We start from the raw sequence: 24,311 nt of genomic DNA, 5'->3' as shown, positions 1-24,311 counted from the left end.
TTATACAAACAAAATAATATTAGTTGATGGAACTTTTTTAAAACTCAAGATCTTTTGTTGGGCTCAAAACTCAAAAATTGATTGCAGTAAGTTGCCTTGCAATTTTGAGTTTTCTCAACTTTTTATTTTTTACAGTGTACAGATATGCGCAGGGTAAACAGTAAACAATACAATTACACCTTGAAATCAAGAACTAACATGATTGTCATGAACAATATACTTCCACTGAAGTGTAATGTGGTAACACTTACAAAAGCTGTGGTTTAATGTGAGTCATGCTATTGCTAGGAAAGGGAAGTTACATCTTCTCGAACGTTGAACTTAACTACTATTCTTGCTGTCAGCATTCATCTCTTTTTGCTCTGTGGAAATCAAACATTTTCAATGATGCAATGATTAATAATGAACTATTAAGACCAAAATCCCAGAGATTCCCAGAATAGCAGGGAACAAAGATGCAACACCTGTATTGAATCACAAGAAAAGCTTTATGGACAGCTCTATTGGGTCTATTCTTAGACAAGCAACCTCAGCATATCTAGTTTGCTTTTCGATATCGGACATTGATACAAATGGAAAGTTCCTGTTCCACAAACTCCAACTATCACATTTTGTTCCCTTCCCCATAACCTCAATCCGGTTATGGGTTTTGTTTATTAATATTCATCAGCTTACTTTAATTGTCCAATGTTTGCAGCGCATAGTGCCAGATTGATGTTTTCTTTGTTGGGATGAACAACATTCCCAGTTCAGCTTCTTAGTTCCATGTCCCTTAAATAAACCAGACAAACAATATAAAAACATTATTTATAAGATACACATTTAACTGAATGGTTACCATTTGGATCTGTTGGACAGGTCATGGTGTGTGGGCAGGGTTATCGGGTCACAGTATTGCTCCAGGAAAGAGTTAAGAGGTAGCTTCGCTAGTCAACTAATAAGCACCGCCTCTTGCCGATATTTGTGAATATAAACGATGTTACAGTCGTTTATATTCAGTCGTGAGTCCCACCCACATCAATCTGACCTGAACCGTCGAAGAGCAAGCTTGAAAATTGATCTGCAAAATGAGTCCCTCTTTCTTCCTGCTGGCCTTGTGTCTCCCAGGCTGTAAGTATTTAGTCATTATGTACATTTTGCACTATGTACTTATCTACTAATAATATTCAACATCCAATTTATATATTCAAAAACGTCTATATTTCAATGTCTTTCAGGGTCTTCTGCTGTATGCGAACATTGCACATGCTAAACAGCACCTTATTTTTAACTGTTTTGTTTAACTAAACTCTGCTCTTTGTACAGATATTTTTAGTAGTTTAGTTTATTGATCTACTTTTTATTTTAAGCATATTTTGTGTCTAGGGATCTTGCAAATTAAGAATTTCATTGCCCAGTGTAAACTATGTTTCCATTGTGTATATGACAATAAACGATCTTGTATCTTGTATCTTGTATTCATTATCAATTGATAAAATACAAAGTACAATTGTGATAATCCAGTACATTTCTGATTGACTCTCCATTGGTTTTTACGGCTGTGCATAGTTCTGGCCGTACCCAGTTTCAATGCCCTGTGGCAGTTCAGGAACATGATTCTCTGCGTCCAGCCCGACAGCTGGCCTCTGCTGGACTACGCTGACTATGGCTGCTGGTGTGGGAAGGGGGGCTCCGGCACACCTGTTGACGAGCTGGACAGGTAGCCTACTGAAGGGAACCAAGGCCGGTGGTGGTGGTGGAATGTTCAAAAAATAGGTCAGGTCAATAATCGTGAGTCCAGTACTATAGTTATATAGTTTTGATTTTTCATGGTACATTTGCTCCAAAAGGGAATAGGGTTTGCAACTAAGGGAAGCTAATTATTAAACAAAACTACCAGGTGTCTGTCAACTGGAAAGTAATTGTGCCGATGGTTGGACAAGACCCTGATGACCCTTTTCTATAGGTCCTTTGTTGAGTCAGTTGTCACCTTCTCCTTAATCTGCTGGTATGGGTATATCACCGTAAAACAAGAAAACTCCCCTTTCCAAGTTAATTAAGGTGAGCAGCCGTATCACAGGTTCTAATCAGAAAGGCCTGGAGGAACTTTATCAGACGCAGATGCTGAGAGGGTTGAATCTATCCTGTCAAATAGTTCTCATCCCCTACAGGCTGAATTTCAGATGTTGCCACGCTTTAAACTCCCACGACTCAAAAAAACTCTTTTGTTCCCGCAGCCACCCTACTTCTAAATTCCATAAAGAACCATAGATAACACCTCCTCCCCCCCCCCCCCCCCACACACTCACACTTTTGTATATATGCTGAGCCTCTGCCTTTCTATATATATACATAATATATATTTATATATAGATATTATGTGTATTATTCTTTTTTTTAATATTTATTGACTACTATTTATTGATTGTATAGTGTTTTCTATTGTGTGTGATTGTGTGTGACTTGGATTTGTATACTATCTACTGCACAACAAATTGCCCCATTGGGGGACAATAATGTATTTTGAACTTGAACTTGGTCTGCAGGAAGGAGCTAATTTGAAGTGTTTCCACTAGATGCTGTCAGGTTCATGACCAGTGCTACGGCGATGCAATGCAGAACGATGCCTGCTGGCCCATCCTGGACAACCCCTACACAGAGATTTACAGCTACGACTGTGACTCCCACAACAAGAACATCACCTGCCGCCGTGAGTCTCTCCCGTTCTGACCATTCAACATGTGATGAACAACATGATGTTGATCACAGTAACTTAATGTTATAATGACTAAATATAGGGTATTTTTTTACTGAGATATCCTTTCCAATATTTTTCTTTTTAATCGCACAGGTAAAAATGATCTGTGTGAGATGTTCATCTGTGAGTGTGACCGATTGGCAGCCATGTGCTTTGCTCGATCAAAGTACAACCCAGAAAACGCTAAACTCCCAAGTTACCGCTGCCAGTGAGCTAGCCCACACTGGATCAATACGTCTCCTCAATTAAATGAATAAAGAAAAACTCCACATCATTTATTTGGTTATTGTTTTCTCTCCTTTAATATAATAAATATGCGTCTAGCATTGTGTATATTCATTTGATTTGAGTCCATACTCAGGACCCTGAGGGTTCCAGACAGTGCGGTGCAGGCACGGCACCAGGATTCCAGTTGTGGATGGGCCAAACCAATTGTGGTGGTCCTTAAAGTGTAATTCCGGCGAAAATTGAATCCGGGGTCTTTGTTTTGGCATGAAACCAATCAAATAAGCCCTCCAGAAACCTTTTTCTTTGAAAATCGAGGATTAAAGTTTGCCCGGTGCAATGTTTGGCGTCCATGTTATTGGCTTGGGGCATAGAGTTTCGCTTCCAAATCGGCATTTTTGAACCACTAATATTGCTAAAGGGTCCCTACACGTAAACAAAGCACCAACAACTTAATTTGCAAACCCGGAGTTTATTTAAAAAGACAGTTTAACAAGCATTACCGGTAGGTCAGTGTTTACAGGAAGTCCACACAAGTCGATTACCGAATGCGCCGGATTTTAGTTCTGGAGGAAAAGTTTTGGAATTTATAATTTATATAATTTATATTTATAAATAATATATAGCAAGTGTTGACACGTAAATTAAAGGACATGCATATGTAAGTTACTTAGTTCATATGTTAGTTATATTTGTTCGCTATAATCAAGCATGGCACATTGTTGACAGAAGACGCACTGCACAGGTGATCGATGCATAGAGTGAAGGACAGCTCGAGCACCGGAGAAGACGTGCATCCACAGCTTGAAGTCAAGACAGAGAGATGTTTCGTTTTTGTGTTTTGCTCGGCTGCGGGGAAAAAATGGAGATCTGAGAGTAGAGCAAGAGCAATGATGATGCTCTCTACAAATGGCTGTGCCCTTGCAGAGATTATTATTTTTTGTATACACTTGATTACATTGCTACTATATTAAGGTCACCAATTTATACATTGCATGGTCTTGCTGTGTGTGCAAACAATATAAAGTTGTGTTGTTTGTTTTCGGGCTGGTTTGCTAAAGAAGCTAATGTAGCTAACAATAAACAACCACTAGCCAATTTCATGACACAATCACAAAGACAAACAGGAATGCTATGAATGCTCCGAGACCGGAATTGACGACAAACGTGCAACTCGGAAGGCTGGCGTCCGAGTATTCAGGAACACACCATTTAAGTTACGGCCACACTGAACACGTTACACGCGTTAGAGGTGTAGAAAATTGGCATTTTTGCATAGGGAACCATTGGTTTAGGCGCAAAGATGCGTTAAAAAGCAGTGCATTTTTCTTACGCGCCTACGCGCCCAACGCACCTACGGGTGGAATTCAAAAAATGTAACTTTTAATGCTCCTACGCGTGACGCTTAGCCGCGATAGCCAATCAGCGTTGAGCTTGACCCGACGTCACTGGCTGAGAGACGGAGTACAGGCGCTCCGCAGCTCCGCACCTGATATGGATCGCCTGTCGTTGGTGTCCTGACGGGAGATCCTGGCACCAACCCGGGCTAGCAGGTCATCGAACAAGGCCGCAGTCAACCGAAAAATACCGCTGGAACCGGCCGTCATCCAGGCTGAGTTCCTGGAGGAGGTGGTGAAACTCAACCAGCTGTGAGCGCCTACGGAGGATGTCATGCACCCAAACACGACAGCGTTTGGGTTTCCTACTCTCCTCGAATTCCCACAACAAATACAGCGCAGCGATGGTGGTGATCTCAGCCATGTTTGTGGAGCAACGGAAAAGTAGAGGGGGAAAATAAGTTTTGGGCGGGCTCATCTAGCTGCATAGGCGCGTAAGACGTGTTAGGCGGGTTGAACCATTTTTGTGACACACAAAGATCAAGCAGCAGGTTAGGCGCATTACACGCTTAATCCTACCGTGCAACACGTTCAGTGTGGCCATACCTTTAGCCTTACTAGCCGTTTCGAAAATCTGCCCCATCTGACATCACTAGTGGGCGTGTCCACCTAGATCTGTGCTGTATAGATCAGTCTACGAACCTACCCAGTGGACTGAAGGAAACGTTGCTCATCTATCCAGCACTGATCTAGGTGGACACGCCCACTCGTGATGTCATATGGGGCAGATTTTCGAAACGGCTTGTAAGGCTAATCACACTCACTGTGTCTGAATAAATGTTAAATCTCTCTGAGCAAAACTGCCTTGTGTCCGTTTGATTCTTCAACTCGCTGCTCTGCTTAGAGAGATGATCCAGAACCAGAGAAATAAACAACACATATTATAACATACATTATTTAAATTATTCAAATACTTGTTTTTTATTGTTTTCCGAAAAACTTCAGAAAAATGTTATATCGATTCAGATAAGGTTTGTCTATGAGTAAATGTAATATGGCATATGTGATAGTAAACTTTGGCAATCTGTATATTTATAAACTATTAAACTGACAAGCCAAGGAAGTTTAATCCATGGATATTCAATTAATAATTGTATCTTTCCTTCATCAGCATTAAAATATCTTTGGGTCAATTTCTCTTCCCTGAACAAAGCAGCACTTAAAGTCGAACCATTTCAATGCAAATATTGAGTATACCTTTATGGTCGTCAGGTATTATTGAATCACAAAAAATAAAAACCAATATAACCCAGTAAAAATCACAGCATTTGTGTGATATCTGATGTGTAACCAATAGGACCACATTGATGTTTTAATAAGCCTTTTTTATATATACAAATGTTAATGTGACTTAATTCGTTTGTATCCCAGGCTACAGTGGGACGATGTGAGATTCCAAATTATTCAAGCACAAGAAACACCAAATATAAATCTTTAATAATTGTAACATTTTAAAATAAAGTGTTCTTGATAGGGAACTATTTTTTTTTTAATATACGAGCAGGTTAGTCCCATTTATTAATATTTTTTAAAGAAAAACTATAAATAGTTGACGCCAGAGCCGTTTCTCTCTTGTCTTAATAGCTCTGGCTGACGCTAGAGGGCGGGGTCTGTAATCGCGAGAGTTTAACGATCTCTCACGTGACACAGAGGTTCTAGCATCACCTTCCGCTTTACACATCGGTCAAGAAATGAAGATGGCTGCTTTGGGAAAGCTCTCTCAAGCTCTGCTAAGGTCCTCTTTTGGCCAAACGAGGCGTCAGCTCTCGGCTGCAGCTTCCGCTGGACATGCCGAAAACGCATGTGAGTTTGGAGTTTTGTTCAGAATACAAGTTGCGTTGGTTTAAATTACCTTAGAATTACACCAATTCCTTTGAATAATGACCTTGCTGAGGTTGCTAGCACTAGCAGGCTAATATCCTTGGGAGAGTGCAGCTCAGTCAGAGGAGTTTCACTCTGCTATAGAAGTAGAAGGAAGCTTTAACTGATATTGACCCTGGTCCACATTCTTTGCTATATTCAAAGCAACTTTAGTCAATAGGAATAAAATATTAATAATTGACAGTTAAAATTATACTTGCATTTGCCCTAAACTTTTATGATTGCAACTTGTTAAAGTATCGAGTATGTATTGGGTCTGGTTTTCAATGTTTTTTAACACTGCTGCCTATGACCAACATTCAGCACAATAGTCACACCAGAGGCACTAAACCCTGTAACTCCATTGGTTACTTTCTAGTAATAGTTGTGACATAAACCCATGTATAAAGCTCAATCGTCTAGTTGTGTCCTTATCCGGTATTCCCTGAATTCAACTCCAATTCTTTTGTTTTTGACTGATTTATTTAGTCCAAAATTAGTAATGGTCGGTTTCCCCCACTAGCCCGGACATGGAAGATCCTGAGCTTCGTGGTGGCCCTGCCAGGTGTTGCCGTGTGCATGTTGAACATGTATCTGAAGATGCAGGAGCATCACCACGAGCAGCCCGAGTTCATCCCTTACAGCCACCTGCGCATCCGCACCAAGGTCTTCACCACATACACTTCATACCGTTTACACACCTTGTAGTACACAATTGTCTTCACTATGAACACTTTATATCGTTTACACCTTGTAGTCCGTCTACAATACATACACTTATATCGTTTACACACCTTGTAGTCCAACAAGGTGTCCAACCCTTGACAAATTTATAATATGACAATATCACTGACTTGGGTGCTACTGAGCAGACTAATAAGTAGGGGAGGTGGACGAGTCCAAATGAACTTATTCGGAACTCGGAGCATCATAATGTTGGACACGCAAGAACCTGTGTGCTCAGTGCATCAATGTACAAACCAATATCTAGATTCTGAAGCATTTACCTTCAGTGTAACTATTGAATTATATTGTAAAGTGTTTCTGTTCCATTCCTCCTAGCGTTTTCCCTGGGGAGATGGCAACCACTCCCTCTTCCACAACGACCACTTGAACGCCCTCCCTGGTGGCTATGAGGGACACGACGAGTGACAACCTCCTCCCACAACCCCTCCATCCTACTGGGACCAGCTTCCCTCATTGTCTCCAATGGACCATCCTCCCAATGCAGTCGACTTGATCATTCACATCTTGTTTACCTCTGTGCTACTACTCCTGTAAGGCACTCCAAACTGTTCCAATGTCCTGTACCAGAAATCAAATTGTCTGCTCAAATGTATCTTAACGAAAATAAACTATTAAATTCTCTGATCTCATGTGTTTTCTTCCTATTATTTCATGTAATTTGCCAAAAATTGTGTGTTAAATATATTGTGGACACAATTTTGAATGTATGGTAGGTTATGTGTTGTGTATTTACATTATAATCCCACATTTTGGTGAACAAGTTGGTACTTTTAGTAAATATTGCCAAAGACCATGACTATAAAGTATTAACAGATTAAGAAATGCCGTTTTCCCCGGGGTGATGCTCGCTTTATTGCTACAGAGGTTGCTCGAGATAATAGCGCGTAGAACGATAATTTAATTTTTGTCCCATTTGCTTGCCGTACTTTCACATGACCACTGCTTGTGACTACTTGCATTCTTGTAGCTTTCGCCCTGAAAACTTGCTCCAGTCTCACGATGGATTACCAAAGAAGAATAGGATAACTAATGCATTTATTACATATATAACTTAGCCGTACTGAGTTGATTGGCATGTATTCGTGGATATAAGTGTTACTTTGCCCATGTTTCATGGTTGTAGGGGTAATCGTGATGCGTTAATAGTCATTTGACTCATCGTTTCAATGGCAAACTGAGTGGCAGTAAAGTTAGGGGAAAACATTGTTCCAAAAAGCTTTTTCCTCCGTGATGGCTGAACTGATGGCCAACTCAGGAAGGTGCGCTATTTATTTTACTCGTCTTTGCTAAACGTAGACAGAAGTTTTGTATTTGGCTTCCGTCTTACTTTTTCCTAAATCCACAATGTGCCTGTTTCCTATTCTATTCTCTATTCTATGATTTGAAATGTGTAGGCTATTGAGTGCTTTTAATTAATTCATAATTTGGTCCCTATTACTTTTTACAGGTGCACTTATTTTTTCCTCTACGATGGAACCAAGGTCCAAGGAGAGGGAGACCCTACGAGGGAAGGCATCTGCTACTTCTACCCAGAGCAGGTCTGACAAAAGCATGGAAATACCACCAGGACTATTCCTTTATAGTGTTAATCAGAAACTCAGTTAAATGCATTGTAGTCTTTTAGTGTGCAGACCTGCTTCCTGTTGGATCAGTGTTCTGAATACGGTTTTAACGATACCGGTGCGTCTCTTTCTCTTCTAGACTCCCGTGGACCAGCAAGAGCTGCTGTGCGGCCAGCTGGCCGGGGTGGGCCGCTGTGTGTCCGAGCTCTCCTCCTCGCCTGTCCGGGTGCTCCGGCTGCGCCACAGCAAGTTTGCCATTAAAATGGAAGATGACTTTTTTTGGGTGAGCGTAATGGCCTCTAATGTGAATTGTTGCATCCCCCTCTGGATAGTGGACATTATCCCTTTTGTTTTAATTCCTGTTCGGTCATGTAGGCTCTCGGTTGCGCCATGGACTTCCCAACAGTGAGTATGTGTGACCGTCTGGACCAGCTGATCAAACTGTTTTGTTTTTACAACGGCCCCGTCCGCCAAAGCTACCAGGTAACAACCTCAACTGTATACACAATCAATTAAAAAGTACAATATCAACTAGCGCAAAGTGCTTGTTGATATTCTTCTTCTTAATTGCAAAAAAACACTACAGAATAGTCCTTGTTCCCTGTGGGGTAGCTTTTGAAGTCCTACCCAAGACAGTGCGACTCTCTTCCTGCAGACGAACAGCAGGGAGACGCTGGCTCTGTGCTGGTCCCGGTACCTCTTCTACCTACAAGCCGGAGCCACGGAGCTGCATCACATCTTCAGCTGCTTGCGGACCATCGACTCAACCCACGTACGTGGCTCTCATAAACAATGGGATTAGGCTACTAGTAAATCTCTGTTCAAGATCATTATATTTCATCAGGTATTTTCACCGTTAAGTTTCCTACTCACTTTCAGATAAAACGAAATATCAACTAATACGCTATACTTAATTCCTTTATCAGATTTCACCTATAATTGAATCCTAAGTAAACCAACCAAAAATGTTTCTGCTATTAACGTGGGATCTAGTTGTTAGATCCCACGTAAGGTCAGCAAAAAGGTCCTGGGTTCGATCCCCATGTCCACAGGCCCGAAGGCCTAACCTTACCGGCCCCTTGAATAATGTATCCACCAAGTCACCAGTTAATAATACTGCTTGTTCTCAGATTGACCCTCTTCTGCTACTGAAAGCTGCCCTCATACTGCAAGCTTGCCAACGCTGCCCTCTAGTGTTAGCAGGCTGTATTTTATTCCGTGGAAGGTGAGCAGGAATTTCCACGTTCAACATAACCTGTATTTCCGAGAGCTTGGTTGGAAAGAGTAACTGACGTTCCCGTATCCGCAGGGTGGTGAGCACTCAGATGCCTCCATGTCTTACAGTGAGGGTGATGGCCCACGAGACTCAAACCTACAATAAGGTGTGTGTAAGATTACTTACTTGGAAGTCACTGGTGTCTTTCGTCCTAAGTGGACAACACAACAGTATTGGACACAATATTATCGATTTGCTCAATATTATTTGATCTCATTATTTTATTAACTTTTTATTTTTATTTATCTAGTACATCTTTTACATCTGAAATTGAACATTTCATTTCTGAATTATTTTGCGCTGCTCATTGTTGTATAACGCTTTAATTTTTTTGCAAAATAATCCAGTCCCCTGATTTGGCCTCAAATCGCATCCTATGTTTTTTTTAATTAACAAAAAAAACTTTTTCTTATGGTACCAGGATGAGAGACTAAACGGGATGAGTTCCAGTTTTCCTCTCTCCAGCGCTGTGACTTCCACTACCGTGCATCTAACCCTGTCGGAACTTCAAGACCTGCGCTCCACTACTGTGGACAGAGAATCCAGGTAGACCGCCTATTTCCCTTTCTGATGCTCTTTTGTTAAAATGAAGAGGGAAGCTGAATAACAAAAAAAATCATTACAACAGAGAGACGGCTTTTGTGGTTTAGTTTATCATAAATTAATATAAAAGTACGCCCATATCCAAACTAGAATAGGGCAATTAAATTCTTTCCTAGAATGGGATGCACAATGTTGTTTAAAGTCGGGACATGAATGGTTACAGCCTACTGGGATATTGAGTTGAGTTTATTTGATTGTGTTACCCTGTTGGGCCTTGCTAGTGTAGTCATGAGACCATACTCAGTTCATGAAGTGGAACACCCAATGAAGATAATCACACAATGGGCTTAGAAATAGCCTGGAACGCTTCTTTACATTAAAACTATTAGTATTATTTAACAGTTAAAGCAACCTTTAAAGTAAGACTTTCTTGAAATTGTGGTAAATTGTCTAGTTCAAAGATGCCCACAGGTCGAAAGTGAACATTGGGGTTCGAACCCAGACCCTTTCTGGTTCCACTGGCCCCCTGACCCTCCTGTGTTTCACCCTCCCCTCCTCTTTAGACCCCACTCCACTCCCAGCCAGGGCAGCCGGCCACGGAGGACCCGTCTGTCCAGAACGTTATCAGACACGCCGTCGACGGAGTCAACCCCCGACCTGGAGCCGGAGCCCCCCGGCAGGCCCATGAGGCTGGACGCCCCCCTCTCCCCGGGGCTGAGCCGGGGGGCCGAGCAGAGGGACGCTACGCCGACCAACGACCCCCTGCTGTCCCCAGCCTCGCCCCGGTTCCCGGAGATCTCTCCTCTCACAAACCAAAAGGGGCCTCGGAGAGGGGGCCAGGAAGAGGAGGATGAGGAAGACGGCCCGCTGGAAAAGTCGCGCTACTACAGCTTTCACAGCCCGGACGGAAACACCAGCCAGACGGAATTCCAGGGAGAGGCCCCGCCGCCCACCGACGCCTCCCCTCTCGGGAACCCCCCGCCGGCAGGCCGCCGGGCCCCGGAGCGGGAGGGGTATCCAGAAGGCCGGGCAGCATCCGGAGGCAGCGGGGGCGACATTCTTCCCGGAGCAGGGGTCAAGGACAGAACGGTGGTCCCCATGACGCTGTACCAGCACAGGGTGAAGGGCCTTTTACTGGCCCTACTGGTGGAGCCCCACCTCCAGAGAGACACGGAGGCCATGGAGGAAGTGGTGAGTGGTTCATGTTAACGTTGCTCGTCCTTTGAGGAGGAGTAGTGGATGGGACTTTAGTGAATGGGACTTAAGTAGCGTCAGTTTTGCGGAACAGTGTTTGCGGCAGCATTTACACAGTGCCACACTAGGTTATCGCCAGCATATTGATTAGATGAAAAGGATCTGCGGTTAACTATAAGTAACAAGTGTTATCTCTCATGTTGTTGCTTTTAAAGTGCAGATTATGGCCCATTTGTAGCTTAGCTTAATTAATAGATTTACAAACTTAGTTAACGAGTTAACCCAAACCCCAAACAGTGAGTTAAGGACTCCTCATCTCAGAGATAGAGTATAAAGTAGCAGTTGTTCAGCATTATCATGCTAATGTTGCTATTTATCAGCTAGTAAGCCCCGCCCCTTTTCTTTCTGTGTTTTTTCTGCATCCAGTATCACAGCAGCCTGGCGTCCCTAAACGGACTGGAGGCCCACCTGAGGACGGTGGCCCCGGGGGCCCCCGGACTTCAGGGGCCCTACACCTTTGCTCATTATGACTGCGTTCAGAACACCCTGACAAGTGAGTGCTTGTTTTTTAAAAGTCATGATCGTTTGTGTACAACCCTCAATTTGTGAGACCCAATAACCTTCTTTGACTTTCAGTTTCCCCAGTACTGTACTGGTATTATTATTTATTACATTTGAACCAGGAATGGGGTTTTCACTCCTTTCCTAGTTAAAGGGAGTTTCTCCCCTTCCTAGTTAAGTGTTTTTCACTCCTTAACTAGTTAAGGGGTTTTCACTCCTTTCCTTGTTGAATGGGTTTTCAATCCCTTCCTTGTTAAAGGGGTTTTGAGATGAAACGTAAAACCCTGTAGTTCATTTGTAGATTTCCAATTTGTGCTTCATATTGTCCAACCCTTTCTATGTAACGCATTGTAAAGCATGCATGTATGTGCACAGCCGCAGCCTTTCCAGTAGAGACCCCCTTGTTGTTGTGTCTCCCTGCAGCCAACGTGTCTGGTCGAGCAGGGGGAGACCAGGACCACTCCTTTGTCCGCGCCACATCGCTGCTACACACGCATTTCTGTAACAGTGACGCTCTGCAGGAGGCTATTATCAGGTCAGCAAGGCACAGGTGTGTGTGTGTGTGTGTGTGTGTGTGTGTGTGTGTGTGTGTGTGTGTGTGTGTGTGTGTGCGTGTGCGCGCGCGCGTGTGTGTGTGTGTGTGTGTTGGGAGTGGGGGGGTTGTGAAATATTGAACACTTGGTTGTGTCCCTTGTCAAGATGTCACAGGGTAGCCATGGGATTCAACCACGGCTTTACCCTTACCCCCAGTAGTAAAACTTCATTCATTGTATATATTTATCCACCATGGCAGCATTTACCTACCATGGAGGCCATTCTGCTCACCTTAAAACCCAGAAAAAAACATATCACAAGCGCTCATGCACATTATGCATGAGAATGTTTTCTTAACGTGTGTGTGTGTGTGTGTGTGTGTGTGTGTGTGTGTGTGTGTGTGTGTGTGTGTGTGTGTGTGTGTGTGTGTGTGTGTGTGTGTGTGTGTGTGTCAGGAGCGCCCGGACGGCGGTGTACGCCACCCGCAGCGTGGCCCAGGAGACCTACTTCCTGCAGCACGGCGGGGCGCTGCGCAACTCGGGGGTCCCCAACCACCAGGACACGGCCTTCACCCTGCCCAGCAAGGCCCGCCACAGGCTGCTCAAACACGGGGTCAGCCTCCTCTGACCCGGGGCGGGGGAGGGGGGCCGACCCCCACCCACCCCGACGCTCTGATCACAGTGTTAAGCGGGAGGTGAAAGCTGGTGCTTGAACCTCTGCAGGAGTCCCAAGGGTCTTTTGTAGCTTCCGCTAATCTCTGCTGGGAAGGATTTGACTAACTAATTCTGGATGAAAGCCTGCTTTGACATTTTGAGGACAGAGTGTGTAAAAGTTAACATTTGTCAACCAAAAAAAATCACGTTTCAGTTCAGGCCGTGTGTTGAATGTAAATCTTATACTTTTCTTTTTGTGTTTTATTGAAGCATAATAGCCTAATTATGTTCCAATCTGCCTAATTAATTGAGTCTTCTATAAAATCCCAACAGTATTGCATAAATACAACGCAGTGTTTTCAATGCATTTTGCTAATTAACATGCATTTTTTTAATGACAATAACCCAGAAGAGAGTTTAAATAGTATTTATTAATGTAAATGAAGTGTTAAGCTTAAACAACCATAGGACAATGTCATTGTGTGTCGTTCATAAATAGTTTAAAGGCTTTGCGAAAAGAACAGGTTTACTTTTTCGATTCACGCCTTTATTCGAAACCGAACGTCGATAAATAAATTAAATACATAAATAATCCGCTTTGTGGAGTTGCACTAGAGCTATTTTTGTAACCGCTTGTTTTTGATCCACAGGGGCCCCGTCGCCTCATTAGGCCCCGGTAGTTTGCATGTGACCGGGCCGCCGCGGCCCTCATTGTTTATTACCCACGTCACCTGAATGGCGGGTTGGGAGGCGAAATGTTTAAGAGTAGTTAGGGATCTGTGTGTTTTGACTTTGCACAAATTAAAAGTAGGACAAAATGCACATATAAAGTCCTAATCATGAGTTGAGGTTATTAGAATGAGTCTCCGCAACCTCACATGCGTCCAGTACAAGAGGCTTGTAGCGTAATGGCTGTCATTAGCCGAGCGGCTGAATGTGAATGGAGGAGGCGGGCCATCCCAGGCGCCTCATTATGCACGCGCATTAAGAAGACGCGGCGGGGGGTCATTATGCACGCGCATTAGGAGAGAGCAGCGGGGGATCAATGGGTGGTGGGGACCCGAACAAAAAGAGGGGAGGGACAATGACGAGGGCCAGGATTCAAATTCTAAGTAGCAAGTGTCCCCCATTGTGGTTGGAGATATATAGGGTAGCCACAGGGGCAACCCCCAAGTCATCGCACAACCCCAACAAGTTTCCCCCTAGGAAGAGGCCCCTGAGAAGTCGCCATGGCGTGCCCCCGGACCCTACTGTGTTTCTTCACGGTGGTGACAAGCGCCAGTGGACTTATGGATCGGTTAGGTGAAACGAGGGAATATATGTCACCGTTACCACAAACCGGAGAGGAATCCTACAGGTCGAACCCGCGTTTACACATGGTGAAGAGATTGAAGAGGGAGGTGATGGATGCGCACCGGCAACCCTGCGCTGAGCTGAACGCTCCCTGGAGGGAGAGCACCGCGCAGCCCGCGGAAGGGGCCACGTTACTACGCCTCCGCGTTAGGTCGTTCGCTCAGGGAGGACCTCGGAGCGCTGTTTTCCCAGGGAAGTCGCTTTTTAATTTCGTCCGACGGGCGTATCGCTGCTGTCAGGAAGGGTTCCTGTGCAGAAACGTAAAAGGCATCCAAGGACACTTGCGCGAAGGTAAGCTAAAGTAGACCAAACCTTACGCACCATTCAACTAGAAAGTAAATGACCTATTACGTATTGTGCTTATATGTGCCAAAAACCTTGTTAAGCCCTACAGGATACATTTGAAGAATGAACACTCATTTTTTGTTTTGTCCCCCCCAGGTGCACACGCAGAGTTCCTCCTAAGCCCAGATGTGCTATCAATGCCCATAGTGAGAGCTGAACTTCATCTGCAGATTTTCCACCAACAACACCTTTCCATTCACCCTGCGCTGCTGTTCCTGGCGAAGCGCAATCTCCCCACAAGGTAAGGGCAGAGCGTGTTTACTGTCAACAAAATGGTTTCACTCATGGACTCATATCTACGTATTGACACACACACACACACACACACACACACACACACACACACACACACACACACACACACCTTGAAAACTCAACACAAAGGCTATGAAAGAACACTTTCTAAACCCCCTTCTCCCTCCCAACCCCCCAGATACGAGGTGTGGCCACGGGGGGACATGGTGGAGCTCAAGGTGGACCTACTGCCTCTCTTCCAGGGGCTGGCGGACACCGCAGCAGCTGGTGGAGGAAGGGGGGGGGCCTCCAGCCTGATGAACATGCTGCGGTGGGGGGTGCGATCCAGGGGGGGTCCCCCACAAGCACCAGGCCAGCAGTCACTGCAGGACACTGACGAGGATGATGTGTGGGGGGAAGGCTTGAGCCGCAGGCCGCCACCCCCTCCTCTAGAGCTGGGCCTGGCCCTCAGCTGCAGCCATGAGGGACAGGCCGTCCCCTGTGAGCATGCAGGCCTGCGTCTCTCGCACATGCCTTTCATCGCTCTATCGTACTGAAAAGGAGCGTATGGAACACGTATAGAGCATGTGTTAAAGACTCTAGTTGGGTTTCATGGAGTGAAGTCACAGTCGAACTCTCTCTCTCTACTGGGGCTACAAGTCACCGACATCCATACAATGTTGGGCAAAGTAATGCACTTCACCGATGGCAGATATATTATTTATGAATGTGTTTATGGTACTTTTATTCATGTGTAATTGGTATGTAAATAGTGTATATTTCATATAGACTAACTTTTTGATGGTCATACATAAATTTCTTGGATTTATTATGCCATTATAAAACCAGATGTCCCAGATTTAAATGTATATTTTCGTCAATTTTATGAAAGGATCAGATTGTATTACGTTACATTTGCAATAATAAATATATGTGAAAAGCTATGGAGCAGCCGTTTTTGGTTTGTTTACGAGGTTAGCTGGTGGTGGTTGCAGGGATCAACATCTGGACAAACACAAGGCAGTACTGTTGAATGCTAGAATCCTCACATCAGACCGTTCACCATTAATGATAAAAACAAGGCAGTGGAGCTCACATTTCTTACGATTGACTAAGGTTATTTGTTATCTGGTCATCTAGACTAATCCATACACAAGAAAATAACCACCGATATAAATAACAGCAGAAACAAGTTAGATAAAATAGCACATTTATTAAAAAGAGACGGCATTTATCCACATTTTCCCCACTTTGCAACATCAGTGAGTGAGAGCAGGGGTCTCGGAGGCAATGTTGAACTACTCCTGCATCTCAATGGGACTCTTGTTTTGACTCTCTTTAATACAATGAGATATACATGATGGTAGACCAGTTGAGACCGGTGTGGGACAGGTTTCATGATGGTGTTAAGGTTTTATTTCAAAACCGTCTCCAACCACTACAATATTAGGATACAATAATGTAGTTTGGACTGCTGAACATAAGATTTGATCAAAAACCGCATTAAAAAAAGTAATGGGTTCTTTATAGAATAAAAATAAGCAACACATACCAAAATCTTCCAAGTTTATTCCCCAGCAAGAATATACATGGATATTTTTGTTGGAATATGACTTATGTGACCTAGAAGGAAGTTTGTTCTTTGGTAAGGAACATCTGGAGCTAGAAGAGAGAAAACATTGTCTTCACTCTGCTCTTATTTTGAAAGAATTGAAGACACCTACATTATCCTCTGGCAGTGGCGGGTTTAAATCTGCTGCTAAAACTGCTTTCATTTAACTGTTACTCACTCCTTAAAAAATAAGTTTTATCCTTTGCAGCACTGAAGTATTTTGATTTCATTGAATATTTATTAAAAACAGGTTTACTGTGTACTGATCTTCCCTCACACTATCCATAGGGGCGGAGTGTGATAAACATCTAGGTGGAACAGAAAAAAAGCTCAACTCATGTAATGTTAGGGCAACAAAGGAGGGACACAAAGCGACATGGTGGCAAAGCACAATGTATTCAATAATCAAGGCAACAAAGGAAAAAAAAAAACATACACAGAATGACACGTGATCTGAACATAAATGAGGCAGTGCAAAACAACACCAATAAAAAGTTAAACAAATAAAAACAAATTAAAGATCCTGAGGAAACAATTCAAAACATATAAATCTGAGCATGAATCAACATCTCTCCAGACTAGCCCCGCTCTTGATAAAATTTACATTTAAAACATACTAGATCGGAAAATTAAAATATTTTACTTTTCTTTTGAGTTTCGACCATCTGGTCATTTTTTGCACGATTTATTTCGTACCAACAATATTTCTACTTCAGCAAAAAGGCCTCATGTATTTTTTAACATGACAGAAAAACAAATAATGGAAAAGAGTAACATCATTTTTTTATTAAACAGAAAAAAAGGGTGACTACTGTTACGCTATAAAAATAATAATTTTGTACCTTATATACACAAGCAACCGTGTAGAAAGATTTGATTTATTAAACAAAGTGGTGACTTTGGTGCTGAATTAAATTAACTTCTTGCAACCTTTAAGGGAAAGAAAAAAGGTGCTCGCATTAGGTATATCTTAAAAACAAGAAAACAAAACGCCAATAACGAACCGACATGGAAAACTACTATTTTTGTGGCAGCAATAAACAGGGAGGGGGGATTGAGGGGTGGAGGGGAATACTTAGGACCTGGACCGTTTGTCAACGAAGAGCCAAACCAATAGGAGAACAGTCTTGGGGGTTTTTGAAGACCGGAAAGGTATACAGGCAAAGTTACAACATTCATCCTCCTTGGTGAAGAGCTTAGCACTTAATGGAAGTAATGTGATACATAAAAACCACTGTTCGCCAACGGAGCGGGAGAAAAACCCGTCTTCAGTTACGGTAGAAGAACCAAAGGGGGCTGTCGCCGTCCAGGGGCCGAGTGTGTGCAGACATGACCCATGGTGAGGGTGAGGAGGTTGCCTGCTACCAAATCTACCAGAAAGAGGCAGACACAGTAAAGGCTTTCGTCTGTTTCCAGGGTCCATTCAAGTGGACTGAGATTCTGACAGCACCCAGAAGCAACAGCGACCCTGCTAGTGCTCAGAACCCACAGAGGATCCCGAGTCACTCCACAGCTGAGCCGTCTCCCAAAGCGCACACGATACACATGCTTTCAGTGCACACCTCACAGGCAACAAAAAAAGCTTAAAGCAAGAGTAATGAAAAATTAAAAATAAGTCAACCTAACGAATGCTAACGTTTTGGTTTTGAATAATTCAGTTTTTTACCCCTATACCTCACCGTTAAAACAAAACATATCCCGAAACTTATTTCAATGGGATCAATTTTGATGTATAAAAAGGAAGCATGGCCCAACAGTGGATGATGTTCACCATACCTTCTTAGACGCTGTTGGGTCTATCAAAGCACATACTATTCATTTCAGATAGCCCTGTTTCAGCTGTGGTGAAAGATGGGGCCCTGATGGCTGCTCGGGGGCCTGCGGCCTGCCAAGGGCCCTGGACTGGACACGGTAACCAGGAGCACTCAGAGCAACCCAAAATTAACGCAGGCAGAACAGCCTGCAGTCAGATTCGAACCCCGGACGTCCTGCCAGCGAGGCAACATTGCTAATCGCTGCGCCACCAGTCCCTAAATAAATAATTGTGTTCAGTTCATAGCCGTGATCAGCACCGTCATGTCCACAACTCAGATCCACTGTCCATTTCCACAACGCCAAACGAAAAGAAAGACAAAACTATTTTAAGACTACAATTACAAAAGCTTGGCAACATTGTTTTAAGACTGACGAGCAGCTCATTTTCATTTAGATCGATTCTTCTATAAATAATAAAACAGCATACGTCTAAGCATGCTCATCCTGGGATTCCACTCGCACACCTTGATCTGGTTTGGGGGGACTGAATGCTGAACAATTCCTCCATTAAATAACAGAAATGTTTCTTTGGTGAAACAAATGGAAGGCGTGTGCTTATCAGCAAAACAAGGCAGTGTCCATGTAGCACTCAGAGCTGTTAATGCAATGTGAAGGTAAGGACAGCAATGGCAACGTAATCCATTCAAACATCAATGAAAATATGGCCAATCATCCACTGCAATTAAGGGACCTGAATAACGATTGCCCTAAAAAAAGTGAATGCAACTTTTTTTTATAACTTCATAGTTTATAGCTCCATCTAAAATAATTTAAAAAAAAAAATTATAACTGGACAAAAATTTTGTTTGTCAAGGACTGAACTTATTTTTGATGCCCAACTGTTTTATGTTTGTAAAAGCATAAATCTTGTAAAAAAAGATGACAGGGAGTATAGACTCCATGAATAACAACTAAGGGATGTGGGGAAGGATACTGGCCAATGTGATTGTACACAGTTATAATCAGTAGCACACTACAGAGAGCCAAAATCAATCACAAATGAAATATGAACAGTATCAAATGGCCACTGTATTCTCATGAGCCAATTACTGTGCTTACTGTTAAAACACCCAATTAGTTCTCCTTTAGAAGTTTGAGTTCAGTGAGTGTGTGTTGAAACTTATGCAGAGCAAGTGTCCAATGTTTGAGTTACTAAACCCTGCACTAGAACATAGGTCCACAACCGAAACCCATGTTTTGTACAACTCAAGAAAACATGTGGTGTTCAACTTAAGACAGATTAACTCTTGCCGCGTCTTGTGTTGGTGAAAAGGATGCAAGTAAGTTTGTTCAGGGCCAGCGCCAATGGATGTTGAACACAATCACACGATCGCCCCAGCACCTACACACTCAACAGTAAAATCCCATGGTAACCGCCTCCCCTTACAGTTTTCTTGCAAAACCAAAAAAACAAAAAAAGAAACACACCCTGGTAACTGGTTTGCACCTTCACCATATTTAAAAAAAACAAAACAATTGAGAACAAACACCATCCTCCTGCCTCCATCTCCTGTATGTATGCTTTTGTAGCAGTAATGTCATCTTCAACTCATCCCATGGCGTCTCTCTCTGTCCCCCTCACTCACTCCGTCTCTCTCGCTATTCCATTTATTGTCCGTTTAGACCCCTGCCCTAGCACCCTCCCCGCCACCTCTCCTCCTCTGGTTGCCAGATGCTCAGAGCCGACAGAGGCAGAACAGTGTGGGGATGAACACGCCAAACGCCACAAGGATGGGGAACATGAGGCTGCTGTTGTCGGCGGCATAGGGGTTGGGTGTCCGGGGCCCTGATTGGACGCGGTTCTTGGGCGCTGCGGAGGTGCTCTTCTTGCCGCTGTCCTCCCCTACCTCAGGGTCTTCCTCCTCTTCCTCCTCCTCCACCAACACCTCGCGTTTCTCCAAGCCTGGGTGGGGCTGGAGCTTCGGTACATCTGTGGCACGAGAAAAGATGGTGGCTTACAACCATTTTCAATGTAGGAAGAGCATTTTGTCAACAATGTGTTCGGATTATATAGCAAGGATTAGCTCCGCTGAACGTGATATGGGGGCTCACCTTCTAGTGTTCCCTTCATGACGTAGAGAGCGCAGACTTTGGGGTTGTCGTAATAACCCTGAAAAACACGAGATAGAGACGGTGTTAGAAAAAACATCCCTTGTAGATTCAGATTGGGCAAAACATTTCTATTATCAAAAGGTAAAAACATCCTCTCTTTGGAAACAAGACATCCTTATCATCCCGCTTATCCTACCCTGTGTAAACTCATTTAAAGAGAAAAATACTGCTCTCTAAATACCATAGTCTTTTTTGTAGGTTACCTATTAGGTAACCTACAATAGGTAGGTTACCTAATAACCTACCTACCCAATTAGGTAACAATTAGGTAACATTTATAATAACCTGTGCATATCATATACCTAGTGCATGATTACTAGGTATATGATTACTAGGTATACCTAGTAATCATGCACTAGGTATACCTACCTAGTGCATGATTACATTCAATGTACAACTCCATCAGATCCTCTGACTTTTCCATCCCAAAGTACATGAATGTTTAGTCTATGAACCCAACCCATGTTCCAGTTAGCCAACCTATATCAATATCAATGATTGTCTAGTTGATCATCCCTGCAATACTTAGCATAGCGCTGCAAACAGTACAAATGACCGTTTTAATGCATCATATTATTACCATGATCACAGCTGTCACCTTTCCCTGAGCGTGTGAATATTGACTGCTGGGATTACATTTGTGGACGACAAAAAAAGAAAAGTCCCTCAGAGCTTCTCGGGGGCGGGAATAACAAGAGCTGACCCTGCACATCTTCAGACACGGCAAATATTGGATATGTTCATGTTTATATCAATTTGTAATCAGCGTTATTTCAGTCATTTGAATATGGCTTTCCTCACCTGCACTTGTAGCGAACCAAAACAGCCCATAGAAACAGGAAGTCCCAAATGAAAGTAACACTTACAACTTACTCATATCCCTCAGGGATAGGCTATTCATTAGCCGCATCAACATCTGGATGTTCACTGGACTGTGCCCACATCAAAGCCTTACAAAATACAGTGCTACGCCTATGTGCATATGCAAAGACACACAAAACAAACGCTCACCTTAACAAACTCCACGTTGAGCTTGCCATTGAAGGTGGAAACCTCTCCCTGAACGCTCAGCTTGCCCCGGCGGACGGAGAAGGGGACTATTTCGTCGTGGGCTGTACTGTGACCCACACGCTCAAAGATATCCAGATCTTTTACCACCACGTGGCCGTTGAGACGCACATCAAACACCTGTGAATATAGATAAAAAAAGAATGAGCTCAACGCAACTCGAAAAGCAAGAGTTTGCAGCCGCGTGTACAACCGACCGCTGCTTTGAACATTCCCTGTGTGGTTGGACTTGATAGACTTGCTGCCATGCCATTAAAAGTCATACATTTGGGCTGGATGGTAAGACTACCACATAAACAACCCACACCCACCACACACACCCAAAGACGAAGAGGAGTGCCCTCTATCTTTCAGTATCACTAGGTCAGATCAACACAATTTACGCAACAATCTTGTAAAAAAAATGCACAGACAATCTACAGAGATCAAGAGGTGCTACAGGGGTTGAATAAGACGCTTTTTTTTTATAAATAGCCTACCTTTTGCTGAGACTGAGCAAAGTAGACCTCTGCATACTTCATGACTAATATGTAGTCCCCTTCTTCTCGGATGGGCACCTCGTAGCCGAAAGTGTCCTCGTTGTAGCGCTCCGTCTGATATAGAACCTGGTCCTCTGGACTCGAGCGCAGGATAGGCAGGCGCACGCCGTAATCAGAGGCTAGAGGGTGGAAAGTAAGAAGATGATTATTTTAATATTAATTCCACACCCATCAACCAAAGAGAGTACGGTACACCAAAGTGGTTACAGGATTGATAGATGTTGCATTTAAACTAGGCTTTTTGAGAGTGGTTCTCTAAAAGTGGCAGTTTATTTCATAGATCTTGGTTGTAAAATGCATCTTTAGGATGGGAAGGCAATGCTTGCTTATAAACATTAATTTAATGCACTCTAGTATTCTGACTTAAAATAATGTGTTGGCCTTTTGTCGGTTGCTCTAGCAAAATCGGTAAAAATACTGTCCTGAAATGTAAATAATCCCTGTCGTTCTGTTAGTTTATATTGATGGTCATTTCTAATCTTGCTAAGCACACAAGTCCTGAGGCAAATGGGAAAACCTGTAGTCTACTTCCTCACCAGCCACGCGAGAGGCGGAGCCAAAGAAGGCTATGATGACTTGTCATTGGCTTTTGATTAAATGCGGAAACCACCATGGCACAATCTGCTTCTCGAAAAACGGCAATACATTCCTACGAGGAAGCCAGCCACTGTGCATGCATTCAACAATACGTTAAAATCACCCATTTGAATAAAGCACTTGTTAATACGAGCACATCGCCGGTTGTCATGCACTCACCTTTTCCGAGTTTCCCTTCCAGGGGATCCTTTTTGAAATGGATGCCGTGCATGTCTGTGTGCGCTTCCCCTCCAGCGTTCACTGCCCATATAACTCGCTCGGCGAGGCTGGGCCCCCCACCGTCAGCCCAACACCGGTACAATAGCAGCGACAGCACCGCGGTCCCTAGCCAGGCAGCCCAGGGCGCCGTGGCTCGCTGCGTGGCCATGCGGAGCTTGGTTCTAGGACGCCGGGAGAAACACAGCCTGTGTCGGTGCCCACTGGAGCTGGATGACTAGCTAGCTGGTGGTCTTTCTTTTTTTTTTTTGCAGTATGCACAGCTTCCCGGAATGAATTCCGAGTCCCAATGGAGACAGATGTCAAGCGTTTGTTGCTAGCCCCCCTGTCAGGATGACTTTACGCTGGATGTAACATGATATTGATAGCAGACATGCTAATGGAAACACTACGAGTCGCCGGCAGAAATCGTCGGCCTAAAAACAAGAAATAGTCAATAAAATAATGACTTCCACCATCAAAACATAGGTGTTAGCCCACAGTTAACCGGGTTAAAACGGACACGTGTAATAAGTTTGTCGTGTTGGTTCCTCCGACGGCTAACGTCACCTGTCTCACCCACTGGGCTGTGAAAGCTACACCGAAACGTCCAATGTCTTACCTTTACCTTCGTTTTCAAAACTGGAGTCAGCCTATATTTTGCAATTTGTAATCGTATCTCTTGTAAAAACAGACTCGCTAGCTACCTACGGCGTATAGCCTACGATGACTCAATTTGCAGATCTTATTTGGTCGCTGGTCGTCTCACTGTAATAAACTGACGTTGACTTTCATTCAATGTGCATTCAACCATTAGCTAGCTTCTAGCTACAACGGGGAAGGGGCAGTGCTACCTAACATGCTAGCTACTATTCCTAATAAGTGACAGCCTTTCTATCCAATCAGATATCTATATGAATTACCTATCATTGCGCGTGCAATTACCATACATAGGAAACGGGCATACTATGGTTTACCTTTTACAATTATATGAAATTTAAATATTTTACGATTTGAAATACATATTCTGGAAAACAATGTTGTATCAACGTTGAGAGACGGATCATTTCATCTTTATAAAAGCCTATATTTCGATTTTGTCTCTAATATGAACTGAAAAGTGAAAGCTCCCATTCATTCTCTTTATCGTTT

General features: G+C 43.4%; 5 protein-coding genes across 8 annotated transcripts; 4 read left to right on the top strand and 1 right to left on the bottom strand.

Annotated features, from left to right (window-relative positions):
* Nucleotides 1-978: 978 nt before the first annotated feature.
* Nucleotides 979-3,068, top strand: LOC115545161 (phospholipase A2, minor isoenzyme). 2 transcript variants are annotated; one of them, XM_030358046.1, is made up of 4 exons: nt 979-1,110; nt 1,549-1,699; nt 2,556-2,689; nt 2,831-3,068. In XM_030358046.1, exons 1-4 carry the CDS (start codon nt 1,068-1,070, stop codon nt 2,947-2,949), a joined length of 447 nt encoding a protein of 148 aa, XP_030213906.1. In that variant the 5' UTR covers nt 979-1,067; the 3' UTR covers nt 2,950-3,068. The 2 variants fall into 2 exon arrangements, with proteins under 2 accessions (XP_030213906.1, XP_030213905.1); XM_030358045.1 differs by having other exon boundaries at nt 982-1,110; nt 1,537-1,699.
* A 2,861-nt stretch (nt 3,069-5,929) lies between these two features.
* Nucleotides 5,930-7,590, top strand: cox6a1 (cytochrome c oxidase subunit 6A1). The gene is made up of 3 exons (XM_030358044.1): nt 5,930-6,162; nt 6,743-6,885; nt 7,282-7,590. Exons 1-3 carry the CDS (start codon nt 6,051-6,053, stop codon nt 7,369-7,371), a joined length of 345 nt encoding a protein of 114 aa, XP_030213904.1. The 5' UTR covers nt 5,930-6,050; the 3' UTR covers nt 7,372-7,590.
* A 284-nt stretch (nt 7,591-7,874) lies between these two features.
* On the top strand, nt 7,875-13,881 carry hps4 (HPS4 biogenesis of lysosomal organelles complex 3 subunit 2). 2 transcript variants are annotated; one of them, XM_030358041.1, is made up of 12 exons: nt 7,875-8,225; nt 8,414-8,504; nt 8,668-8,811; nt 8,904-9,011; nt 9,184-9,300; nt 9,659-9,753; nt 9,838-9,910; nt 10,226-10,350; nt 10,911-11,538; nt 11,968-12,094; nt 12,526-12,652; nt 13,092-13,881. In XM_030358041.1, exons 1-12 carry the CDS (start codon nt 8,197-8,199, stop codon nt 13,261-13,263), a joined length of 1,836 nt encoding a protein of 611 aa, XP_030213901.1. In that variant the 5' UTR covers nt 7,875-8,196; the 3' UTR covers nt 13,264-13,881. The 2 variants fall into 2 exon arrangements, with proteins under 2 accessions (XP_030213901.1, XP_030213902.1); XM_030358042.1 differs by having other exon boundaries at nt 7,876-8,225; nt 12,526-12,637.
* Nucleotides 13,882-14,131: 250 nt separating this feature from the next.
* Nucleotides 14,132-16,165, top strand: si:ch211-170d8.2 (uncharacterized). The gene is made up of 3 exons (XM_030358043.1): nt 14,132-14,933; nt 15,084-15,228; nt 15,421-16,165. The coding sequence occupies exons 1-3, from the start codon at nt 14,519-14,521 to the stop codon at nt 15,776-15,778; spliced, it is 918 nt and encodes a 305-aa protein (XP_030213903.1). The 5' UTR covers nt 14,132-14,518; the 3' UTR covers nt 15,779-16,165.
* Nucleotides 16,166-16,773: 608 nt separating this feature from the next.
* mlec (malectin) lies at nt 16,774-24,011 on the bottom strand. Of its 2 annotated transcripts, none has more exons than XM_030358039.1 (6): nt 23,782-24,011; nt 23,124-23,344; nt 22,308-22,486; nt 21,772-21,948; nt 20,701-20,758; nt 16,774-20,578 (listed from the first exon to the last, which is right to left on the bottom strand). In XM_030358039.1, the coding sequence occupies exons 2-6, from the start codon at nt 23,329-23,331 to the stop codon at nt 20,325-20,327; spliced, it is 876 nt and encodes a 291-aa protein (XP_030213899.1). In that variant the 5' UTR covers nt 23,332-23,344; nt 23,782-24,011; the 3' UTR covers nt 16,774-20,324. The 2 variants fall into 2 exon arrangements, with proteins under 2 accessions (XP_030213899.1, XP_030213900.1); XM_030358040.1 differs by having other exon boundaries at nt 23,788-24,011.
* Nucleotides 24,012-24,311: the final 300 nt, after the last annotated feature.

Source organism: Gadus morhua, chromosome 6, assembly GCF_902167405.1.
Source record: "Gadus morhua chromosome 6, gadMor3.0, whole genome shotgun sequence".
In the NCBI taxonomy this organism is placed as follows: Eukaryota; Metazoa; Chordata; class Actinopteri; order Gadiformes; family Gadidae; genus Gadus; species Gadus morhua.
Note: the sequence above shows the minus strand (reverse complement) of the source record. Positions and strands in the feature narration are given on the sequence as shown.